The 24,621-nt window shown below is 43.8% G+C and overlaps 1 protein-coding gene across 1 annotated transcript; it reads right to left on the bottom strand.

Moving 5' to 3' along the window:
• Window positions 1–2,371: 2,371 nt before the first annotated feature.
• On the bottom strand, window positions 2,372–24,333 carry LOC147883878 (mitochondrial import inner membrane translocase subunit PAM16 like 2-like). The gene is made up of 4 exons (XM_087398520.1): window positions 24,032–24,333; window positions 5,765–5,852; window positions 5,504–5,637; window positions 2,372–3,131 (listed from the first exon to the last, which is right to left on the bottom strand). The coding sequence occupies exons 1-4, from the start codon at window positions 24,032–24,034 to the stop codon at window positions 3,009–3,011; spliced, it is 348 nt and encodes a 115-aa protein (XP_087254646.1). The 5' UTR covers window positions 24,035–24,333; the 3' UTR covers window positions 2,372–3,008.
• Between the last annotated feature and the right edge of the window lie 288 nt (window positions 24,334–24,621).

Genomic DNA, 24,621 nt, shown 5'->3' with positions numbered 1-24,621 from the left:
TAGAAAATCTTTGGCTTGGCTAGTCCGTGTGACGATGTGACCTTCTCTCTGAGCCTTGGTATCCTCAACTGTACCATCCAGAAGAAGAGGTACATTAGGATCTAGTTAAGGAAAAGAGGGTAGTGATGGTGACCACTTTGGCCATCACCATGAAAGCCACTACCCTCTCCGTCTCCATCCTCCATCTCCTTCCCATCAATACATTGGATTTTGAATTCCCCTATATCTGACAATGTGTTGCTCCTCCTATAGTAAGCACAAGTCATGACTATTTGAGGGCATATTTTCAAGCCGTTGCTAAGCCCCTCACAACTCTAGTCAGTTTTCCTAGCCCTGATGTTCCTCCCAAGCCCGAGCTTCTCCCTATAGACTTCTACTGCAAATTCACAAAATCCTCTTGATGGGCATGGGTATCTTGTAGGCTAAGTATCCTGCTTTGTCTTGGATTCTATCAAGCTTTTGGATGCATGTACATATTGATTAATTTTTAACATATTTTTTGGTGAATGTATGGAAGAAAGCGGAAGCACAACAACTTTTAGTTCAAGATTAATCGCCTTAAGCATTTTTTGGGATTTTTTTTACAAATGATAACCCAAGAATGAGAAGAGTGATAGGCCTCATTTTGAAGACCTCTAGGTCCTAGCTGGGATGTTGAGATGGAGAGGAATAACAACCGTGTTGGGCATTGAAGCCTGCATCCCCACAATGCATTGTATACATTTTCTAACATGCGGTAGTTTTGGATGGATGCAAGTGAGTCCAACCGCTTATCTCAATGCTCTAGCAAATACAATAGGAGGATACCTTATCTTACCCACACCAACATCCAATGGAACATATATGATGGATGAAGGATATAGAGCAAGGAGCCATGTTAATTTGGACACTGCTACTCCTTGAGGCCTTTTTAATGACATTTTGTGTTTTAAAACATTCTACGATTTTCCATGCATGGTGTAAAAATTCTCACTTGGATCTTAAAAAAATTGTCTCATGAATTTTTTGTTGATGTAACTCCGAGTGACTTATCTACTGCTATCAATTGTGAGGACCAGGATATTCTGGTTTCTTTGAACTCTGTTTGATGGTAATCATAAAATCTGGTAATGATGACATTTTTTACTAAGGGCTATTTTATACACCATGGGTACTTCAATTGAAAAGCCCTATGACAATTGTTGGAGAGATTAGCTAGCATATGAGTATTTGTTTTTGAGTTACATGTGTCCATTAAAGCAGGGGGATGCATGGTCACGTTTATGCAATGGTTGCTAGGGGGTTGGATTAATTTTCTACAGAGCTGAACATGTGGACTATGTGGAGAAATAGATGCCTCAATTTAATAAGTAACACACAACCTAGCAAGTTTGGATGGATTTTAGAGATCCCAACTTAACGAATTTGCTTGTCTCCCCCAAGCCCCTGCATGGTGTGAGGATCTCGCGAAATTTGGTAGATCCTTTACCAACCCCTTCTCAAGCATGCCAAGCTGTTATGACTATGTTCCCAAACAAGATCCATGAACTCATAATTGAGCTGGATTCTCGAGAGGTCTGGGACCACCCAAATTTAGGAAGATTGCTGGTTATGCAGCTATCCTTCAATGCCTGGTGTAGAATATTGGTTCTTGGGAAAAGCAAGATGAAGGAAATGATTGACCTCATAAAACAGTTGGAGCAATCCCTGGATCAGATTTTTGAAGAAGACAATAAAGCCTTGCTAAAATTTGCTGAGTTCTCCACCGGCACCATAAGAAGCCTTTTCCTAAATTTTAACTTGACCCCCCCCAACAACCCCAAGCCAGTGCAAAAAATATGGGCTTGAGATGTTTTATCCCCCCACAAAAATTGCATTTCCCTCCACAAGATAGCTTCTGTAATATGGAGGGCTTGTCTCAGGATGACCAACAAAAGATTTTCTTAGATTTGATGGTGACCCCTATCATCAATGCCAAAGGGAAATGTAGGCCCCACTTACACCAAACCTTTCTTCCCCCAAGAGTATTGGAAGCAGAGTTATGACTCATGACAACAAGGTGTGGCTTTTTGAATTGCAAGAAGCAAAGTACTTTACTAAATTCGACTAAGGTCGAAATATCATCAAGTATACACAGGATAGAGGATGTGCTTGAGACGACTTTTAGAACTCAGTATGAGCATTATGAGTTCAAAGTAATTTGATTAAGCTCCAAACATGTTCATGACATCTTACAAACAATGTCATATGTTTGTGATACTTCTTTGCTAATTGAAAAACAAAACCAATTGTACTACATATGACAATTCCAGCGCTAGTACTAACAATCCAATCAAAATTTTAGGACAATTCTTTAGAAGATCAGAAACAAAGGTTCACAAGCAACCAAAGATTTCATATATTTCACACGTGCACAGTTCCCTTCCAGCATTTAGCTATTCAAAGGTGGCCTTGAGAGGCATGGTCAATTCAAATATCAAGCCTTCACATGGCACACTGCCTTATGAGTCAGTTGCAATGCTATGATCAAAGCTTTGATATTCCATAGATTATTGTTTATCTAGGGACAAAGATTCAAGTATAGCCTCTCCGTTACATTCGAATTCTCGAAAAACAGCTCAACCATCCAAGGAAGGTGACAAAAGAATGAAAGACAATATACATTACTTCTAAAGAAAGGGCTTGCCAGCCAGGCTTACCACTCTCTGATGTTGTGTTGGAGGAAGAAAAACAAAGAGAGCATACTCATTTAAATATGCCCCCTTTCAGCTTGTGAAGCCCAAAGGCCAGCTATTTATGAAGGAAGCAGTCTTCTTGAATTGCCATCAAAAACTATTCTGTGTAATAGCAGAGATAGGAGAGGCTTAATGCCCACATTCCGATCAAAGGTAACAAAGATGTGTATGCTGGAGCGATCAATTGCCACCCAGCAGAGAAACAGCAGACAAATATCGCATGTTATCCCATCAAATGGATTGCTCTGTACAGAATTCCTATTCCTTCGGTATAAAGTGTCCATTGACTGCATGCTAAGCTTTCTCACTGGCTTTCAGCTGTTCTGCGACCTCTAAGCACTCCTTCGCTCTTTGGACTTTGGATTGTAAATAAAAGCTGCCCGTCTTTGCATTTTTCTCAAATAGATTTTCATATCTCTGCATAGAACATTTAACAAAGACATTGACACTGCTAAGAATCAATACAAAGACATTGTCTACTGCTAAGAATAGGATACAACTTTCAAAGAGAAAGGAAACTTTAAATTATGTTAAGGCTCTTGCACCTTGAAAAGAACTTTAGAAATAGGCAGGTACTCTCTCTCTCTCTCTCTCTCTCTCTCTCTCTCACAGCTTGTCTTGTATCAGGTTTCTCAGTCTCATAGACACATCCATCTTCAAAAGACTATAATAAACTAACTCTCTCTCTCTCTCTCTCTCTCTCTCTCTCTCTCTGCTCCCCGCCCCCAGCCCCATCCCCTCCCTGCATTCTGCCTCTCATACCTGCTCCCTTCTCAGTCCATCCAGCCCCACTCTAAAGCAGCCCTTCTCCCTCCATCTGCTTCCCCCTCCTCTCCAGAGCCGGTATGGTGGGTAGGAAGGGCAAGGTGCCTTTCCCCATCGTGAGACTCAGGAAGAAACTGCAAAAGACACGGCAACGGGACAGCATGGAAAAAGGGGAGGGAGTAGAAAAGAAAGAAAAGGACAAAAACCAGTAGCCTAAACAACAGCAAAAAGGATAGCAGCAGGTATCAACAATCGATGAAGGTCCAGCGGATTTACAACGGATAGTACCACCGTGCAAAAGCCTACCATCGTGGCAGCCTCGGTATCAGCCTTTGCTTCAGCAGCAGCATCTACATCATCTACATCAGCGCTCACATCAGCATCAGCATTGGGCTTACCACAGCCATCTCTCAGAATTATCCCAAGACCTCTGTCCTTCCCAGCCCCCTGCCCCTATCCCCACCTTTCATGCCCTCCCTACCCACTGCCAGGTTCCCATCCTCCCACACCCAGCCATCATCTTTCCTACTCTATCCGTATCAGCGGCAGCAGATTCCACCCCTCACAGCAGCCTGGGAGCAGATTCTCGTGGGGGTTCGCCACCTTCATGCACAAGAGGCTGAGCAGGATAGGTACATCTACAGCCTCAGTCAAAAGGTTTCACAGCTCTGTAAGGAGATTTGTTCACATACGATACTTTCGAAATCCCTCAAGAATATAAAAAACGACTCTTTGGGGATCCAGTTCATACAAGACAAGCGTGGCATTGTTATGTCTCAATCCAAGTATGTGCAAAAGCTCAACACATGACAATGTTGCAGACATCTTCACCAAAGCACTTCCACGTGAGAAGTTTGAGGCATTTCGCAGTGCTCTGAACTTATCTCCTTTTGATGATTGATCACTTCCTTGTACATCATCGAATTGGCACTACAGGGGGTGTTAGAATTATTGGCATATTCTAGAATTATTGGCATATTCCAGGCAGTTATGTAATCCATAAGTGAGTTAGGGGCACTTTTCCCTCACTAGAGGTTTTCCCCCGTAACCACACTTAGTGGGTTAGTGTGGTTTCGTCACTTTGTCAAAATCACCTCCTCACTTGTACTCACTCTATCTTATCTATTCTAGTTCAACGTTTTTTGCTCTCTGCTCACTCTTGCTTCTTGCTCCCACCTTTCAACACAAACATCATAGATTCGGCTTGACAATGACACAGACTTGTAAAAAGAAAAAGGCACCAAACACTAAACAGAATTGTTTAAACAAAGAGATGAATGGAGGCATTGATTTAACCACACACAAAACAACATTATATCAAAAGGAGGAAAGCATCTATCATAGTAGAGAACTGATGATGTGCAAATTCCAAGACATTAGAAGAAGGAAAACAGGGCATCTCAGAGCCACGATTAGCTGTGCTAAGCTCTTCACAAGGACTTACAAGACCCCGTCAAAGTGCAAGGATAACTGTATCATCATTGATGCCACTGAAGCTCACACAAAAGCTACACGTCCACAACCACGAGCGACTTTAGAAAGAGGAAACCTTAAGTTCTCACACAACCATAACTTTGCATAAGTCACTTTTGATGCATAATGAATCTCCTCTCCGTTTCTTAGCTTTTAGCTCTGCAATATTAAAGAGTAAGATAAAGACTGTTTGCAATGCATAGATGCCCTTAGCTTGTTAAAACATTGGCACATAATAGAAGACCTGAAAAATGTATGTAATGATGTGTTCCACTTAGTTTAAAGCATTGCTTCATAGCCTCCCTGCTCAATTGTTGGATCGCAGCTGAACCTTTGAAGAGTTGAAAATGCACAACACGTGCACAAGCAAGCAGCAAATACTGAATTAAAATGCTTCAAAACCGATCTCAATACACATTTACACACACCAGCTTCAGTTTTTTTCTTAATTTGAATAGCTTAAAGATCACACTACTAGCAAAGTTGCTTACATCTCTATCTATAGTTAGATGACCACGACATTACAAAGGAAGAAACGCGAAATGCACTACCTTCAGCATCTCCTCCACAGACGTATTCTCGCTGATGCCCAAAATCATCCTTGCTTCATGTTCTGTCATTGCCTTTTTTGATTTTGCAACCATGTTCTGCACCGTTTCTTGTGCAACTCCTGTCTTTGATGCATCTGAAATAATCAGCAAACATAAAAGAGACTCCATCATAAACTGGATGAATTAGGACAAACAAGCTTCAAATATGCCAGCCAAAGTACTAAACAAGTAAGTTAAGTGCAGAGATGTATTGTTCCTTACTAGCAATAGCTTGACGATATGCTTGAGAAAATGCTTTCAATAGAACCCCTGAACCCAAAACTATTAAATTGGCAATGATTTTACCTGCCTGCATCAAACAATCACAAGACAAATGATGAGAATCTTAAGAGTGTAAATCCAAGGCTTAATTCAAAGCAAGAAGCATAGGATAACCAAGGTTTCATGATCTGAATGGAATGTTCTGTACGGATGAGTACCGATATTGGTGCCTACGGAAACAATTTTAAGGTAAGTTATTTAGGTACCATTGGAATATAATTTTGTCTTTATATATCTATACATACATTCATACTGTTATGTGTGTGTGTGTGTGTGTAAATAGATGTATACATACATATATATACATAAATCTGTGTGTGTGTGTGGCTTGTTCAAAGATAGCTCAGGGTCACTGTCCCGTTTTCTCTCCTTCCCAGATCAAAGATGTCTGGCTGCCTATATCCATGAGGCGCTTAGGCATCGTGAGCACCTCTTGCGATCACAGAGGCATAGGAGTGGTGCATCTCTGGATTCCCCTTAGCGCATGATCACGGATTTCTTCCTACCAAATGATAGGGATACTCCCCCTACTGGCTCTAGGCGTGACAGGGATCCCGAGCCAGTGACAACAGCTCGGGCAGAGGGGAGATGCTCGGATTACACTTGGTGACATCCCATCCATGTTCAGGGTGGGTACACGACCGACCGGAGTGACTGTCGCCCTTGTCAGACGCAGGGTGAGGGCCCGGAAACCACACGGAGCCACAGCCACAGGGGAACAGCAGCATTCTATATCAGATTTTATAACATCGCTCCCTCAACCCTGATGGGGGAGTTCAGAGACCACAGTGATATTGAGGCTGTACATGATTGCTTTTCTTTGTATCTGGTCATGTAGTGATATGCATTTCTTGCTTTATATGAGAGTGGACGCTCGATTAGTAGCACCACTCTACCAGCTGACTGTTGTATCAGGTTTTTCATAGTCTCATAGACCCATCGGTCTCAGTGGGGTGAAGAACTAAGCCACCTATGGCTCTTTTATAGGCAGCGAGAAGACAGCCTGGTCTAGAAAATGAGCTGACCAAATCCAGGCTGTCAAACTTGACCCAACTACTGTCTGGCAACCTGCTTATACTTGACCTGCTACCAGGCCTTGCTAGACCTATAGATAAGCTTGGCCCTACTGCAGAATTTTCAGAGCAGATCATATAGGTTCCGAAAACTTTAATAAACTCTCTCTCTCTCTCTCTCTCTCTCTCTCTCTCTCTCTATATATATATATATATATATAGTATGTATGTACATCTAGATAATCCATGAACATGCCCAAACTCATCTTCTAGAACAGAACACATACTGCAGTTTCAATCGCGTGATAGAAAACCGTGTGTATGTACACACACACATGAATTCAGGAACATGCCAAAACTCATCCTCTAAAAACACAACACATAGTGACGTTTCAATGTCATGGTAGTCACTTGTAAGGTTGAAAACCATAAACTCCATTACGCATAGCAGGGACTAGCTACTATGACATCCCCACTGATGTCATCAGCGCCCAACAGTGGGAGTAGACCAACATATAAACATATGCTCTCACACATACAAACCCACACATACTTGAGCATCCATTTATGCTAGTTCTTCGATTTAAGTTTCCATTGGCACTCCGAAGGTGAAGGGCAAACTCAACCGTGACAAAGGCTAGCACTAAAGGAGAAGGCTAATTCCAAAGTAGTCCACATTCTCTTCATTCAAGCTACAACTGTTTGTGAAGGCTATAAAATTTCATTTTAGTCTCCGAAACGAGCATCAAAGCAAAAAAATGCTTAGACCATCTAGCTGATACAGCAACGCACCACTTAAGATAGAAAGAATGTGTGTGCGCACACATGACAGAAAGAATGTGTGTGTGCGCACACATGTGCGTGAAAACATGTGTGTACACACACACATAGGAAGAGAGGGACATGCACACACACTTTTTTTTTGGGTGAAATCACACACACATATATGTGTGTATGTACATACATATTTACATACATACACAATCCATATACACTATGGAAACCATCTCATAGTGACTAGTACTATAACTGGCCTTCAGTTAACTAAAGGGTGGTGAACCTCTGCTAAAATATCAAGTGCCATAAATACAGCCACAATGCATCACACCAAAAACACACTTTACTTAGAAATAAACTGTAAAACAACAGTGTGGAGGCAAGAATGGTCCTGCTCAGTGAAAACAGTACACAATACACCCATCGGCCCCAAATGCCTTGGCGCCCCTTTCGGTATTTATTTAATGCTTCTGAATGGAAATGTTTTACACCAGGGGCTTACCCTTGTACTGTTCCTCTCAGCAAATCCTCTGACTATCTTATGGGCATCTATTCCACAGTGCACCAGTAGAGTCTAACTCGCAAGGCAATCTTAGGCATCCACTTCTGAACTGACGCAACCGAGCATCCAAATAACTAGCAACTATACTCAAAGCAGCCTCAAGGCTTTCACATGCATCACACTAGTCCTCCAGCGTTTCCCTAAGCACACCCTTTGCTTCTAAGTGCTTGCTTAAGCCTATGGGGACCAGGGAGGACTCCAAACACAAGAATATACACTGCAGGTAGCTTCAAAATAGTAGATAACAAACATAAGGAAGACAATAACCAAATACTTGCTGTCCGTGGCAGAGGGGCGAGCTCAGTCCTCGCAGCTGTCCCCTAGCCAGCCTGCCAACAGGGTGCAGGTGTCTTCCAGCCTCCGGAAGAAGAGAGAAAGAACAGATAGAAGGCGAAAGGAAGGCAAGAAAAGAGCTGAACAGGCTATGGTCCACAGATCTGCCCCGAAGTGTCTGCCTTGAGATCCATGCCAACCCCCAAATGTGTGCCAAAACCCCCTCGAAGAGTGTGTTTATCTCGAAACACGAGTGAGAAGTTCGTACAGCAACCCTAGAAGGGCCGAACAACAATAAATACTCCTTGGGATTCGCACCAGCAGTCCGTACAATAATCAACGCACCTCGAGAGTCATGCCAACAGTCCGTACAATTGTATGGGCTCTTCGTACAGCATGTACAGCAGCTGTACAGCTGCCTAGGAATGCATGCCTGCAGCCTTGGCCTGAGTGCAGCAGCAGAACTGGGAGCTAGCAGCAAGAAACATGTGCAAGAGCAGCAGAATTGGGAGCTAGCAGCAAGAAGCGTGTGCAAGAGCAGCAAATGCTGACAGGGAGAGCAAGAACATGCAACGAAAATCAGCTCCAAGAGCTTCTACAAACTGAGGATTCTCCAGGAGGGTGAGGGAGAGAGATAGTAGGTTGAGGGGAGCCTCATGCATGCCACTTGGCCCATCATTAAAGTCCTAACCACCATACCAAGGACAACGTTGGTTGTCCTTGGGCCCAACTTTATAACCCCTCTTAAATGCCGATGCCTTGCCCCTAGGACCTAGGTGCACTTAGAAATTGCCCCTAGCGATTTCTAGGAAGTCTGCACTTCCTCTAGCCCGTCCCTCCTGACCAAACTATTACTAGACTTAACCACGATTAACTCCAATTAAGCATAGGTTGGATTACAAAAGACTTTTCACGTCCTCGTGACAAGTACACTAATCATAGAGATCCCAAGTTACATATACTGTCAGCAAGCAGTAGCTCAGATGAACATACAATGTCGCCAAGCGATCTCTAGATATCTTAGTCAATATGTACAAAAGCCCTCTCTTGAGAATCACACAATGCTCCAAACCTACGCTCTGCTAAGCCTAAGGGAGCCACAACCGAAGTCGGCTCAAGCTGAAAAGCTTCCAGATAGAGCTGTAACGCAGTGTATCTGCCAGATCATCCTCTTCCAGCCACTTTGCATGCAATGATGAATACTTCCTAAATTTCACCAAGTAGCGGCACGAAACTCTACCCCTGATCTTCCTTTCCTTATGTGCCAAAATCTACCCTGGAACAAGGATCTCGTCCTGCTCCTTAACCTCTAGTTGCATCTCAAAAGACATTTCATCTAGCACATCCCCCTTCAAAGAAATAAGGAGACTTACATGCAAATAAACGCTTACCACACATCCAGTGTTGATCTTACCAAGTCTTTGGAAGGCTTTTCATGGCCAAGCGGATGCATGTGGAAAGAATGGCCTTGCAGGATGGAGGAGTAGTGGCCTATGAGAGTAGGATTTTGCAGGATGATGAAAGACATCTAGGCATTTATGAGAAGGAATTGTTGTCTGTAATTTATGCCCTTGCTACATGGAAGCACTATTTACTTGGGGCTGATTTTAAAGTGCAAACAGATCATCAGTATTTGAGATATTTCCTCATTTAGACGAAGTTATCTAAGAAGCATATGCGTTGGGCTAATTTCTTATCCATGTTTCACTTTCAGATAGTGCATGTGGAGGGGTAAAAAAAATGTAATGGCCGATGCATTGTCAAGGAAACCTCAGGTTTCCGCAGTAACCATTGCTTATCACAGTGAGTTGGATGCAATGAAGGATCAGTGCATGACATTATACTCTCAAGGATGGCTTTCTTATGATGCATAGTCGCCTTTGTGCCACAAAGCAGTTGAGGTCAAAGGTTATGATGGAAAGTCATGCTTCACCATATGCATGGCATAGAGGCATTGATGCTACGGTGAAGGCAATGGAACACTCTTTCTATTGGCTACCTTTGAGATGGGATGTGGATGCCTTTGTTAGGACATGCATCATCTGCTAGAAGGTCAAGTTTGACCGGCAGAAGACACCTGGATTGTTGCAGCCATTGCCAATCCCAGATAGTCCGTAGGAGAGCATTGCCATTGATTTCATATTTGATCTTCCTAGGACACCTATGGGAAATGATGGCCTTTGGACTATTGTATGCCGGTTTAACAAGCAGGCACATTTTAGCATCTCAAATGCTGCAATTTGATTTCCAACCCATATGAAGGATGCTCCCTTCTTCTGCATTGCATAGAGGAGTGAAGCGATTTCAGCGACATGGCATATGAGCCACCTATAGTACAAGCATAAGCCCAAAAAGCTTCGTACTTCACGCAAATTTTTCAGCTGTGGCCAATTGCAAATTGCTTCAATCTTGGCGAGATCCATGCGCACTCCATCCTTAGAGAGAATGTGTCCCAAGAAGTGAATCTCACGCATAAAGGATTCACTCTTCTTTGCATTTACAATCAGCCTATGTTTACTGAGTTCTACAAATACTATTGCCAAATGCTTCTTGTACTCTACCTCATCTTTTGAATACACTATCATGTCATAAAAGAACGTGCCCACAAAAGAGTTGATTATGTCCATCATCCGGTTGAAGATGCAAAAGCATTCGTAAGCCCAAATAGCATAACCAAGAACTCATACAACCCAAAGCTGGTCCTGAAGGCTGTCTTGGACACATCCTCTGGACGAATGCATATCTGGCGATACCCACTCTTAAGATCTATACAACTAAAGATAGCTGACCCCTCCAATCTATCCAAGATATCATCTATTCTTGGAATGGGAAATCTATTTTTGATGGTTATCTTGTTCAGTGCACGATAGTCAATATGAACCATCATTCTTCTACACTAATAGAACTGGTGTGCAATACGCGGATGAAATGGGCTGAATCAGTCCCTTCTCTAAAAGATCTTTCACATGGCTCATGATTTCTTTTTCCTGAGGTGCACTCACCCTATAAGTTGCCCTGTTTGGTGGTGGCACTATATCAATCCCATGATCCTCAGGCCTCTCAGATGGAAGTTCCCCTTGCAATGAGTCTGAAAAATACTCTCTAAACTGATTAAGAAAAATCTGTCCACTCTTTATTCAGCTTAGAGATTACAAATTTTGGATCGTCAAAAATATGATGTTTCATTACTAAGCATATAGCTGAAGCAGATACAACAGGGACTGACTCTCCCTTAAGTTTCACATCCAATACATGTTTCTTCCCTCTATGCTCCAGAAAGATCTTCCAATTGTATGTATCCACCAAAGCATGAACTCTGTGACACCAAGGCATACCCAGTAAAACATCACAGCCCTCAAGAGCCATTATATAAAATTTCTCGCTGTCCACAAAGCTCTGAATGTGTAAGCGGAGCTTTCCAATGATAGGGGTGACTGGAGTGCTAAACCCAAGACAAGCCAAGCCTGCCTCGCTCATAGGCCCCATCTCCTCTACAAGGATTCCAAGTTTGCCTACCAACCCCGGAGAGAGAAAGTTTGCACGAGCCTTTGGGTCAAAGAAGATCAATGTCATTTGATCTCATAGGCCCGTGAGGCCTCCCGTGGACATAAATATTTCTTTCTTTCTTTCTTTCTCAATCTGCCCCATGCCTTGCAAAGCTCCGTAGCATCCACATTGGCCTACTTACTGATCACATCAGGCATTAGTCCTGCAGATGGTTTAGGCTTCTTGCCTTTCTGCTCATCCCTATCATCCATTTTCCCCTTAAGCTTGCGTTTTGGGCAATCTCGTGCCACATGCCCCCTCTTCCTTGCAGTGAAAGCATTTATTGGCCTCCGTCAAAGCTTTTCTCTCCTCACGTGACAACCAATTGAAGCTTGGCCTATCAGACTTCTTCCCTTTGTTAAATGGAGCCTTGGAAGCATTCCCTGGCTTCCCTGCTTTCTTGAAGCTCTCAAACTTATTGCTTTTACACCCGCTGGTCTTTCCAAGCAAAAATAGATCAGCCATGGTAGCATTCTCAATCAGCTGAGACATGTTGGTTACCTTGGTCTTTGTGCAGTAGTCTCTAATTTCCTTGGGCAGCCCGCAACAATATTTTTCAATCTGCTCTCACAAGTAAGAGCTCACTGGCAAGAGGGCTTCCCAAAACTGTTTATTGTACTCTTCCAAGTTATGAGAGTTGGCTGCATCCAACTTGTGCCAAGCTGTCATAACATCAACCTCAAAGGTAGTGGCCAACCAAGGAGCTGAAAACACATGTTTGAACTGAACCTAACTGGTTGGTGCTTTGTTCTGTAACAACAAATTGGTCCACCACTGTAAAGCATTTCCCTTCATAAAGGTGGTTGCCTTTCGCATTTTAGAGGACTCAGTGAAGTTCCCTACTGAGGAGGCTGCATCAAAATATTGCACAAAAGCTAAAGCCTTCAACCTATCCTGAGCCCCATGAAGCTCTACTGCCCATCTTCCTTGTATCCTTTACCTTCCCTTTGGGCGTCAGATTGTCATAAACGGGTGGCTGCAAAAATGGAGGATGCATAGCATTCCCTCCAGCTTGTCCTGCACTCCCACTACAAATTAGAGGATTTACCAAACCAGCCCCAGGCATACCAAACATACCCGTGGGAGCTCCAAAATTCCCTGGCATTTCACCTTGCATTCCTGGCTGCATGCCAATATTGCCACACATTATGTTAGGTATTCCCGGCTCCATACCCCCAGATACATTCCCTTGCATTCGTTGCATACCAGGCTGAGATACCACTGGGTAGTTTCCAAGCATTCTAAGGACACCTACAGCTTGTCCAGCCATAGCCTGAAACACCGAACCACCACCAAAATACCTGGATGCAAAGAAGGTTGGGGAAAGCTTGCTGCCCCTGTTTTACATTTTGGAAATTATTCCCTTGGCCACGCATATCCTTACCAGGACCATGGAAAGATTGCTGCAATGGAGCACTGTGCATTTGGCATTACTGAGGGCTGTCCATTCAATGGCATCACGCCAAGTGAACCCCACTGGGCTCTCCTGCATGAGAATACCTCTTTCTCTCCTTAGACCTCAAAGAAGCCTGCATAAACTCAAAGAACCGTGTGTCATGCGTGAGCTGCATGAGTGTTCCTACAGCACTCATTAACTGTGCTTTAAACACAGCATCAGCATCCTCAGCCTCTTTTGATCCTTTTGACTGAGAGGCAATCACACCAAAAGGATTTACGGCTTGCTGTGCCTCAACATTGTGATCATCCTGGGAGGCTCCCTCATGCATAGATTGCTCTTCTTGCTCATCCTAGGAGGACTGCCCCTCTATATCCTGATCATTATCTCTCAGAGACATAGTTGCTGAGTTTCTCCTTGCTGTAATCCAATTATAGTAGGCAATACTTCACTAGAGACAATCACAAGCTCACCTCCTTAAGAAAGATGGTAAAGTCCCGGCAGCAGAACCATGAAACCGGCCTCAAGGCCCACAAGAGGGCAGTATTAGACAACTAACCAACCAATGCTTTCACACTAACAAAATTCAGCAAAATCACAGATTGGGAGCTAGAGTGCTCTTGCTCAAGAGATTGGCCCCAAACCCTTGGATCCCCTTTCGGTATTTCTTTATTAGTTGGAGAGACTAGCAAATAAGATACACTGTAAATTCAGAATTTCAGACTCACTTGCATTCAATCATTTCCCACTCTGAGTAGACCTCAGAATCCCAAGCAATAACCCTGCTGGGCTCTGCTTTCACACCCTAGTGGCAATAGGCATCCATCTCTGATCAAACACCTGCACAAGACTTGGAGCTGTTGCTAGCAGCCCATGAGGGGTCACACAACTCCTCTTACCGCCACAGGTGTCCACTAATTCACTGAATTACCCAAGCAATAGGTGAAAGCATAACTGGCCTACACACTATCCTCTGATGCAGGAACTACAACTGCAAGCATCCACTCTGAACCACCCCTGCCAACTAGGCCTCTCCAAACACAACTCACACCTAGGAGCAATCACAATAACGCATGCATGAACTCTTAGCCAGCCCAGAGCTCAAACCAAGCTCATTCACGAGCCATACCCCTCAGAGAGCATTCTATTCATACTGCCTCACAGCTAGCTGCCCATGCATCTTTGGCTCAATTGCCTGTGCACACAGCCCAAGACAATTGCAAACAGCCCATACGAGCTGTACGATTGATCAACACCAACTCGTACAAATGTTAAGTACACATTGTATGGCTGTTCCGTACCCAGTCATACAGCTCTGTCCATACAGCCACGAAAGAGTCTCCTAGGGTTCCGTGTTGTAATTGGGAGTCCTTACAGCAACCCGTGCAGCTACCCATTCACAGCTATACACCTTCCGTTCAGCAGTCCACGGCAACAATAAATGTCCCATACAATAGTCCGTTCCAGCAGCTGTACCAGTCCATACCAGCAGCAATTAATGCCTCCGTACAGCCGTACGATAGCAACACTCAGGAATCCATACAGCCATACAAACAGCAACCCTCCACCGTCTGTGAGCAAACTCCCCGCAGATCTCGTCGTCACCAACCTTACGTGACAATTTTCTCATGTGCTTCTATGAGGAAATGCCACATGGCACTCCCCCTTCATTTGCCCCCAGTACCCCCACTAGTGGGGCACGTTTTAAGACCAAGCCAATGACCAACTTAAGTTCTAAGGTCCTTTGGCCCCTCTTTGGGGCCAAACCACAAATTCACCCCCAAGGCACAATTCCCTAGGGAGAACTTGGCACACCCACATCCAAGGCCCTGCACACTCAATTTTCCAGGGTCCTATTCCACGCAAGTAAAAACTCGCGCCCTTGTGACAGCTGGCCCTACTTTGGCACTTCCATCTGGTCCCCCTCTAGCATGCATCCCTCCAACTACTCTCTTGACATCGAGGAATTCACACCCACTACAAAGGCCCTCACTCCCCATGGTACAAACAAAAGATGAACTCCTCAGAATATTAACAATCAGGTCCAAGCATTAGACCCTTTAAAGGGGTCAATAAAGTATATTTGTGTATGGGTGCCCTTAAGATAAGGACACCTCCGTACAAGTGTTCCCTTGAGGATTTTGATGCAGCGCAACAGCACGCAACCCGGCTTCTTCCATGTAGGACTTGGAGGCCTACTTCAGCCCCTCACTGGGAGTGACCCTAAGATGGATGGGAGTCTTGATGGGATACACTGGCAATGATCAAAGTGGTCGGACGCTTGGGGAAGGAGTGGCACATTAATCATTCCAGTATCTCAGAACAGGACGCCTCTAGATGGCGCCTCTGGCTATGGAAGGGTAGACCCCTGAGGGAGGTCCAAAGGGACCCGGGGGAGTCGTTCTGGCCCTCTAGGGGCAGCCTAGTATTGGGATAAGTATGATCAAGGGCTTGCCCTATGGTGCATGTGTGCATCAAGGGGAGTCACATGTGTGTTTGTGTGTGTTCTAAAGGCACATCAAGTGCTATGATGTGTCTAGTGTGTGACCTAAGTGATGATGTAAGACAAAGGCAATCTCACTGGTGTAGGAATTGATTCCCACTGATTTAGAGGCTGATTGCCACTTATGTAGGGAAGGTATTACCTTCTCCCCCTTTCTATAAGAGAGAGACCTCTCTCTCACAATCCATAATAGAAAACAACATATTTCTTTCATTGTGCTCTCACACCTTTTGCAAGATGCATCTATTCTATCCTACGGGATTCTACACTTGGTATCAAAGCTTTAGGTTCTAGATCTAGCCTAGCCTAGCATTAGATGCTTTCTCTAGCATAAACTACTAGATTCTCAAAGCTTCTTCATCTTCTCCATTTTCCTCCTTCTTCCCCAAATCTTTGAGAGCTCAGTCCTCTTCCTACAAACGACCATTGCTCAAACCCTTTGAGCTGCAGACTCCTCACGTACGGGCGAACTTCCAACTGCAAGCATTTAGGGAAATTTCGACTGTACACGCAACGCCAACACTCAGACTCCTCGACGAACTTTTTACGTGTGTTTGGCTGCGAGTGCTTTGCTCATGTACGCAAAGAACTGCGCACCAAACTGGAGCCAAAGTCTTTCAGATGCATCTTCATGGGTTACGGTGACGAAGGTGAAATGGGGTACAGGTTATGGGATCCTGTCAAACGGAAGATTATACGCAGCAATGACGTCATCTTTAAAGAGGATAGTGTACACAAAGAACCCGTGCAACCTGTGGAATACAGGAGGGTTGTTTATGATGATGTCGGACAGCAAAGAATGCCCATTAATATGCAGCAGCAGGCTGCTGTAAATAACCCTGTTCAAGAGGGTATACAGGCTGAAAATCAGCCAGACAATTTTGCCAATGATGCACCACTGGATATGCCAGCAAATGGCGCTGTAGGACAGCCAAATATGGTGGTACAGCCACCCGTCATGCATGACGAACAGGCTAGACAGCAGCCTAATACGGAGCATTTTGTTAGGAGGAGCACCCGTGTACAACGGCCTCCTGACAGGTTTGTTCCAGGAGCCAATAATGTGGCTGATTTTATCATGCTGACAGATTGTGGTGAGCCTTCCAGCTTCAGGGAAGCTATGGGAAGAACAGAGAAAAGGAAGTGGGAGAAAGCCATGCAGTCAGAAATGGACTCCTTACTTCATAATGATACATGGGACTTGGTGCAGCTACCTGCAGGCAGAAAGGTTTTGCCATGCAAGTGGGTTTACAAAGTCAAAGTGGATTCAAATGCTTTACCGAGGTATAAGGCCAGATTGGTTGCCAAGGGATTTAAGCAGGAGAAGGGCATTGACTTTGATGAGATCTTTTCCCCTGTAGTCAAGATGACTACTTTGAGAGCAGTGTTAGCTCTTGTTGCTCATGAGGACATGGATTGGAGATCTCCATGATGAGATCTACATGAGTCAGCCAGAGGGATATGCTGTTAAAGGAAAAGAGAAGCTTGTGTGTAAGCTCAAGAGGAGCTTGTATGGACTCAAGCAGGCACCAAGGGAATGGTACAAGAAGTTCGATGCCTTCATGCAGTCCCAAGGGTATCATAGGTGTGAGACCGATCACTGCTTGTACACCAAACAGGCAAAGGATGGCAGTTTGATGCTACTCATTCTATATGTGGATGACATGCTGATTGCCAGCAAATCTCAGCAGGAAATTATTGCTTTGAAGAAGCAACTACATAAGTCTTTTGACATGAAAGACTTGGGTGATGCAAATCACATACTAGGTATGCGGATTACTCGTGACAGGTCTAAGGGACTTTTGTTTCTGTCACAGGAAGAGTACATTGGCAAGGTACTGCAGAGGTTTCACATGGAGGGGGAAGTCTATTAGTACCCCGTTGCCTCCTCATTTAAAACTCAGCAGTAAGGACAGCCCCAGATCAGATGATGATAAGGCTGAGATGGCCAAGGTTCCATATGCATCTGCAGTTGGTTCTTTGATGTATGCCATGGTTGCCACTCGTCCGGATATTGCTTTTGCGGTGGAAGTCATCAGCAGGTATATGGCAAATCCAGGCAAGCGGCACTGGGAAGCAGTGAAAGGTGTCTTGAGGTATCTCAAGGGTACCAAAGACTTGTGCATATGCTATGGTAGGCAGGATGCATTGGTGCATGGTTTTACAGATTCAGACTATGCAGGAAATGCAGATAACCGGAAGTCTACTACCAGTTATGTTTTCACATTTGCAGGAGGTGCTATATCATGGGTGTCTCGTTTGCAGAAATGCATTGCACTGTCAACCACAGAAGCTGAATATATTGCAGCCACTGAGGCTTGCAAGGAAGCAATATGGCTTACTCGGCTGGTGGGAGATTTGGGCATTACAAGTTTTGCATTGTGATAGTCAAAGTGCTATCATGTTGGCAAAGAATCCGGTCTTTCATCAGAAGACCAAGCACATAGATGTGAAATATCATTTTATCAGGGAGGTACTGGAGGACAAGCAGCTTGAGCTTGTGAAGGTGCACACTGATGATAATCCTGCAGATTTGCTCACTAAGAGCTTGCCTGCAGAGCGGTTTGCACATTGTCGCCGCATCATGGGATTAGGTTGAGACCATTCTTATTTTATGGTCTTGTATACAGTGACTGTATATTGCTGTAATTTTTATTCTTTTCTCCCCTTTAGGCACATTGGCCTTTAGGTGGGAGGTTGTTGGGGTAAAGGCACATTGCCACCCTTTAAAATGTTACCACCACTATGATTGTCTTAAGACAGTCATAGGGTGAATACCTAATCCTAATAAAACCTTTGAGTTTGTGGTGTGGCTCAACACATTCTTACACACCCACACTCCCTTGTGTCACTGTCTCCTATCGTTCCACTCCCCTCTTTTTCACCACACTTGCTAGCATGAGATCCTAGCCATAGTTTTATCCTTGACCACCATGAGATGGCATGAGAAACTATGAGGCTAGATGTATCCTTGACACTGCAAGAGGCAACCCCTTGAGGAGGGGTATGTTGGGATAAGTATGATCAAGGGCTTGCCCTATGGTGCATGTGTGCATCAAGGGGAGTCACATGTGTGTTTGTGTGTGTTCTAAAGGCACATCAAGTGCTATGATGTGTCTAGTGTGTGACCTAAGTGATGATGTAAGACAAAGGCAATCTCACTGGTGTAGGAATTGATTCCCACTGATTTAGAGGCTGATTGCCACTTATGTAGGGAAGGTATTACCTTCTCCCCCTTTCTATAAGAGAGAGACCTCTCTCTCACAATCCATAATAGAAAATAACATATTTCTTTCATTGTGGAGACATTGGGTGACCCAGAGAGTGCCCCGAGATGCTCACTCCAGGTTTTGGACGCGGTTGTGGCCCAGCTTGCAGCCAAGGAAGATTTCATACTTCTTCTGGTTGGCAGTCCACGGAGGCTTGCCCATCGGCCCGTGGTTGGAGCAGATGCAAGTGGAGGGACAGTGCCATTGCTGCTCAAATGGTGTCCTGGAGACTATCCCACACTGCCTATGGAGCTGTCGTAGCGTAGCAAGGATCTGGATGAGAGCCCTCAAGATCATGACACGTATGCAGAGTCTTCACAAAGAAAACACCTGGGGGATGGTGGCTTGGTTGACAGAGGTAGGACACGCGTTTCAGATTGATGAGATCTCCCCAACCTACCAGATACAGAGTCCAGCATTGCACTCCACAAGGCAGTCCCCCCTGACACCCTAGATCCTCCTCCTCCTAGGGAGGACTGTGTTTGGGAGGTGGTAGCCAGCATCACGGCTTGGCATGGTTGTAAGACACGTTAAGACACGACACGTTAGACACGCTTCAGACACGAGTGTCTAAAGTGTCTTAAAGATAAGACACGTAAGACACGCCATTGTGATTATAATAATAAATATTTAATTAATATATGTATAAGTATACAAATGTACAACTTGCTAGCATAGCTCGCTGCTAGATTCTAGAAGTACAATAAGATACACTTAAACAATGCAAGAAGGCACTTGTACAATGTAGTTAAGAGTCAAGACTCATCACTCAAGACTTAAAACTTGAAGTTAAAACTCGCGACTCAAGAGCTCGCAAGTATTGAGTACTTAAAGGTTTAAATGGACAATTGAATCTTGTCACATGTGATATGAATGAAATCTGCATCTCGATAGATATAATTGAAAGGAAACTTTCAACTCTCAAGACTCAAATCTCTCAAGATTCATCCTAATCTGAATCTACGAGGTCACTGCCACTGCTAGATCCAAAGTCGCCATCGATGATAGCATGGCTAAGTCAAACTCAATGTTGTTGTTACCCCCCACCCACCAAAAAAAAAAAAACAAGAGTGTCTAAAGGTGTCTTAAGGTAAGACACGTGTCTTAAGTGTCTTAAGTGTCTTACGATAAGACACGAGTGTCTTAACAACCATGCGGCTTGGGACATTTGGATGGCTTGCTGCAGTCTTGTGATGGGAGAGCACCCGGTTCCATCCTCGGCTACCTTGGTTGCCATCTGGCACGATATCATTTACACTCTATGGTCCACCTGGGAGCGTGGGACTCCAGGCTCCAAGGAGACTATTGAGAGGCGTGCTCGTTTCTGCAAGGCTTGGCCTGCAAGTGTTTTCTACATCTTCACTCCGCGAGGGATTCGCTGGCTATATAGTCCCCCCACTTAGCTGTTAGCCCCAACTCCAGAGATCCCCTAGGCAGTGAGTTGGGCTTCTCTAGAACATGACGGTTTTCTTTCTTTCAGCCTTTTCTGGTTTTTCATACTCAGCACCTTTGGGGCTGTTGTCTTGTATGAAATCTTTCAGGCATTAATAGAAGGTTCCTTTCTTTGAAAAAAAAAAGATAAGGACACCTCTGGATAAGTCTATTATGAGTTGTGGGCTCACTTGAGGATCCCTCCAGATGGACTCCTTGGGATACCAGTGTCATGTACATGAACAATATCTGACGTGTGCTTTAGGCACACCAGACTAGCCCAGGAAGCCTAGGGAGGCTTGGCGCTAGGCAAGCGATTCTTGAGTTGACTTGCAAGGGCACATATGAGTTAGGGTTTCAAATTAGGATTTATGTTATTATTTGCGCTCTGAGCTCGAGCCTAGCCCAAGGGTTCAGCTTTCAATGTTTAAGTTAAAGCAAGTCTAGTTCTCCCTTGCCGGCCTAGATCCTAGATCATGTCACAGACGCGCAACCTACTTCCTTTCCTAGCATAGCCCAAGACCCAACAGCTGATTCAAGGCCCGTGGGGCGCCATCAAGTAGAGGAGGGGGAGTATGCCGTGTGCATGGACCATATCTGCCATGTGCTTTAGGCGCACAAAACTAGCTCAAGGCCTGGGGAGGCTTGGGGCTAGGCACGCTATTCTCAGGTTGAGTTGCAAGGGCACATATGAATTAGGCTAGGCAGGCTATTCTCAGGTTGAGTTGCATGGGCACATATGAATTAGGGCTTTGGCTTGCTATTTTTGGCACACTACACTCGAGCCTATATAAAGAGCCCAAGGATTCAATTTTTCAATGTGCAAGTTAGAGCAAGCCTATCCTAGATCATGTCTCCTATGAAAATCTTGCCACTGGCATAAAGAAAGTCTTTATTTCTATTCTTCTCCTCCCTATTAATGATGATTTGACAAACTCTTTATAAACAAAAGTGCCCTCACCATGAACCAACACATGAAAACTACTAGATGCAGATGTTGTTAAGAGTCATATTTTGAATACTAGAGATTTTCTTTTCTAGAGGCTCAATTTTCAGCCCTTCAACAAGTTACAGACTAGCCATAGACACATTTTGTTCTAATCTAAACAATAGGTCCGTCTCATCAAAAGCGTACTCAGCACTAACTCTAAGTACATGAGAGGATTGCATGATGATCATAAAAGAAGATAAAACAAGAAAACTGTTCAAAGTCATAAAATTCAAACTCTACAAATTTAACAAGTTCAACTTTGGCCCAAATTTATCTTCTGATTGTTGTCAAACTTGACAGTGGTGCCCCCTTTTACAGGTGAGGGACAGTCTGCCCCCTCTCTCGATGAATCAGGCTGGCTTAGATCAAACTCCCTACTCCAATTCTGGCCACCTCAGCAGTTCACCTAGTCATGCCATCAAAAACTACAACCTAGAAGGGCTGGAGGGTTGTTTGGACCAAGACACCTTTGAAGTCTTTTTGCGAGCTCTTCCAATGGAGTAGATGTAGAGCACATTCTTCAAGAAGTAGGGTGTGGCTCACATTGGCTTGTTGAGAGGGGGTGCTCAAAATTAACGAGATTGACATTCAAGGATATAAGAGAAAAGTTGCATCAAATCAATGAGGACATCCAAAAACAAGACTAATCTAAAGACAAGAAAGAAATGGGGCTTTCAAGCTCTCCACTTTTATTGTTAATTAGGTGGTCGACAGTCCTAGATATACCATAAGCCAAAATACCCAAAGCTTTAACGACTAAACTCACAATAAAACATATTCTCCTCATTACTTTTCTTCACTGCAAACCTATAATATTCAGAAGAAATCACACCAAATTCAGTCATTTCAGAAATATTTGGGTCAACATGATGCATTTTTAGGCATTCTTATAATATTCAAGGTAGCATCTTCAGGTTGTTGCTGTTTAAACAACATATCGAACCCTAAACCAACATTACACTCATAATTGCTAAGATCTAAGAACTGCATAACTCTACGTCTAATGGAATTAAATCAATAGATATCACATAAATAAGTTTCTCTACCAAAAGATTTCATTTTGTACATAACATGTTTGATATATGAACCACCTCACTGTCTTCATTTACAAATAGCAAGTTCAATAGAGATCAATTGTTTCATAGTAATTATGAAGAAAGCTTCATCCTTTGAAGAAAGAATCAGAGCTGTGAACCAGAGGAGCTTCTCTAGGTTTTAAGCTGCTAGTTTCAAAACTGTCTTAAGAGACCTTGGACCCTCTATACCTTCATAAGACTAGAATATATTCACCTTAGGAATTAAAAGGTAAGAAATGATAGAGCTGTGAGAGAGAGAGAGAGAGAGAGAGAGAGAGTTTATTAAAGTCTTCGGAAGACCAATGGGTCTATGAGACTGAAAAACCTGATACAATGAGCTGTGGTAGTGGAGCTACTAAACGAGCATCCACACAATGCAGAATGCAAAAAATGCAAACTGGCAGTACTAAGTCCTAAGTACAACATAGTCATGTCGATAGTCGACTATATATCAATCTCAGCATCATCGTCATCATCAACATCATCAGAATCATCATCATCCTCATCATCAGCAGCAGGACATCAAGATGGATGAGGCAGTGGAGGCATGAGGTCAGAGGGAGGGAGGGCCAAGGAGAGAGAAAAAGATACAAAGGGAAGCAGGGAGATTGGTAGAGACCTAAAACATCTAATCAAAGCAAACTTTGGAATACCTCTCTAAATGGCTTATAATAGGCACAACTCTTTAATCACGTGCCCTTAAAAATCTTCCTTAGAAAGGATCGATAAGCCTGCAGTAACAACATCTCCTGAAAAGCCTTTAACAAAAGAGGCAAAAATTTACCCGTACAACAACAAGGGCTACAAGAATGGCTACTGTAAGGTTACACACACCGCGATGTTTTAAGCATTCCAGAATTTGGAGCACTTTGATCAATAAATGACAACCATTTCGCTCTTCAGTCCGTGCCATTTTCCATGTCAACAAATCCCAATAACATGGGAGCATAGCGAATCTTTCGATACAGGAAATGTTCTTAAAGACACTCATACCATTGACGAATTAGAGTCGCATTTTAGTCTTGCTTCATTCAGGTGAGGGCAAGCCATTGGTTAGACAGGTCTGAGGTGGTGATATGAAAATTGGTTCGGAGGCGAAGCGGCTGTTCTCTTTTCAACCTGAATCCCAACCCTCTCAGACCTATTTTATCCGAAAGTTTCCGCCGACGCAATCCTTCACCAGGCGAGAGGCTTGTACCCGTCCCACGTAGAAGGCTAACTTGCTAGAACAAACAAAGATATTCACCTCTCTCAGGTAAGTTATCTAGAATATCGGGTGGCCAAACCCTAAGTGGATAATAATAAGATTTGTTCATGTGTTCGATGGCACAAAGTCCAGATTGATGAGGAAGGGTAAGAGGCGAGAGTACCATGAAGGGAGCGAAATGTTGGCGAAGCAAAGAAAGAGTATGTTGTTGAAGGGCTCCGGTGCTGCAGAAAATGAAAACTGTGAGCTTTGGCTTGGAAACCAGCCTGCTTTAACCAAGCACTCTCGAACCGTCCTGTTCTGTGTGCCCAGTTCAGGCCTCACATTTGAAGAGTACTATGTAGCCTAGAATTTCATTTTGAAGGCTAAAGCAATTTGTTTGGGAGGCATTTCTTGTTTTTTTTCCCAAAAAAAAACAAGATCAATGATAATAAATCATTCATAAGGCCTCCCGGAGATCCAAATAGCGAAAGAGGGCGGAGATGATGAATTGAAAGGGATGAGGGGGAGAGAGAGAGAGAGAGACCCTGAAAATGCAGAGGGGGATATAAAATCGTGATTTTTTTTAAATAAAAAATGACCATTTTCGCTTCTGAATCGTCTTTGCACGCCATTAAAAACAGAGAGTATTATATAATAGCTTTGGGGCCTCGCCCCGCTATGGGCACGCTATAATACCCAGAAACTTGCCATTTCACTACCCGTCTAACGCGAACATCCCAGTATGATTTTAACCTCTGAAACTTAAAGTTT

Source organism: Dipteris shenzhenensis, chromosome 27, assembly GCF_047967505.1.
Source record: "Dipteris shenzhenensis isolate YYH24624 ecotype China chromosome 27, Dip_SZ_1.0, whole genome shotgun sequence".
Taxonomy (NCBI): domain Eukaryota; kingdom Viridiplantae; phylum Streptophyta; class Polypodiopsida; order Gleicheniales; family Dipteridaceae; genus Dipteris; species Dipteris shenzhenensis.
The sequence above is the reverse complement of the archived record's forward strand: the minus strand, read 5'-3'. Positions and strand labels throughout refer to the sequence as shown.

Coding starts and splice junctions, on each gene's coding strand:
- LOC147883878 (XM_087398520.1), bottom strand. Junction 5,638..5,764: donor ATATCGTCAAGCTATTGCTA/GTAAGGAACAAT, acceptor TGATTATTTCAG/ATGCATCAAAGACAGGAGTT. Junction 3,132..5,503: donor CTGTGGAGGAGATGCTGAAG/GTAGTGCATTTC, acceptor TGTTCTATGCAG/AGATATGAAAATCTATTTGA.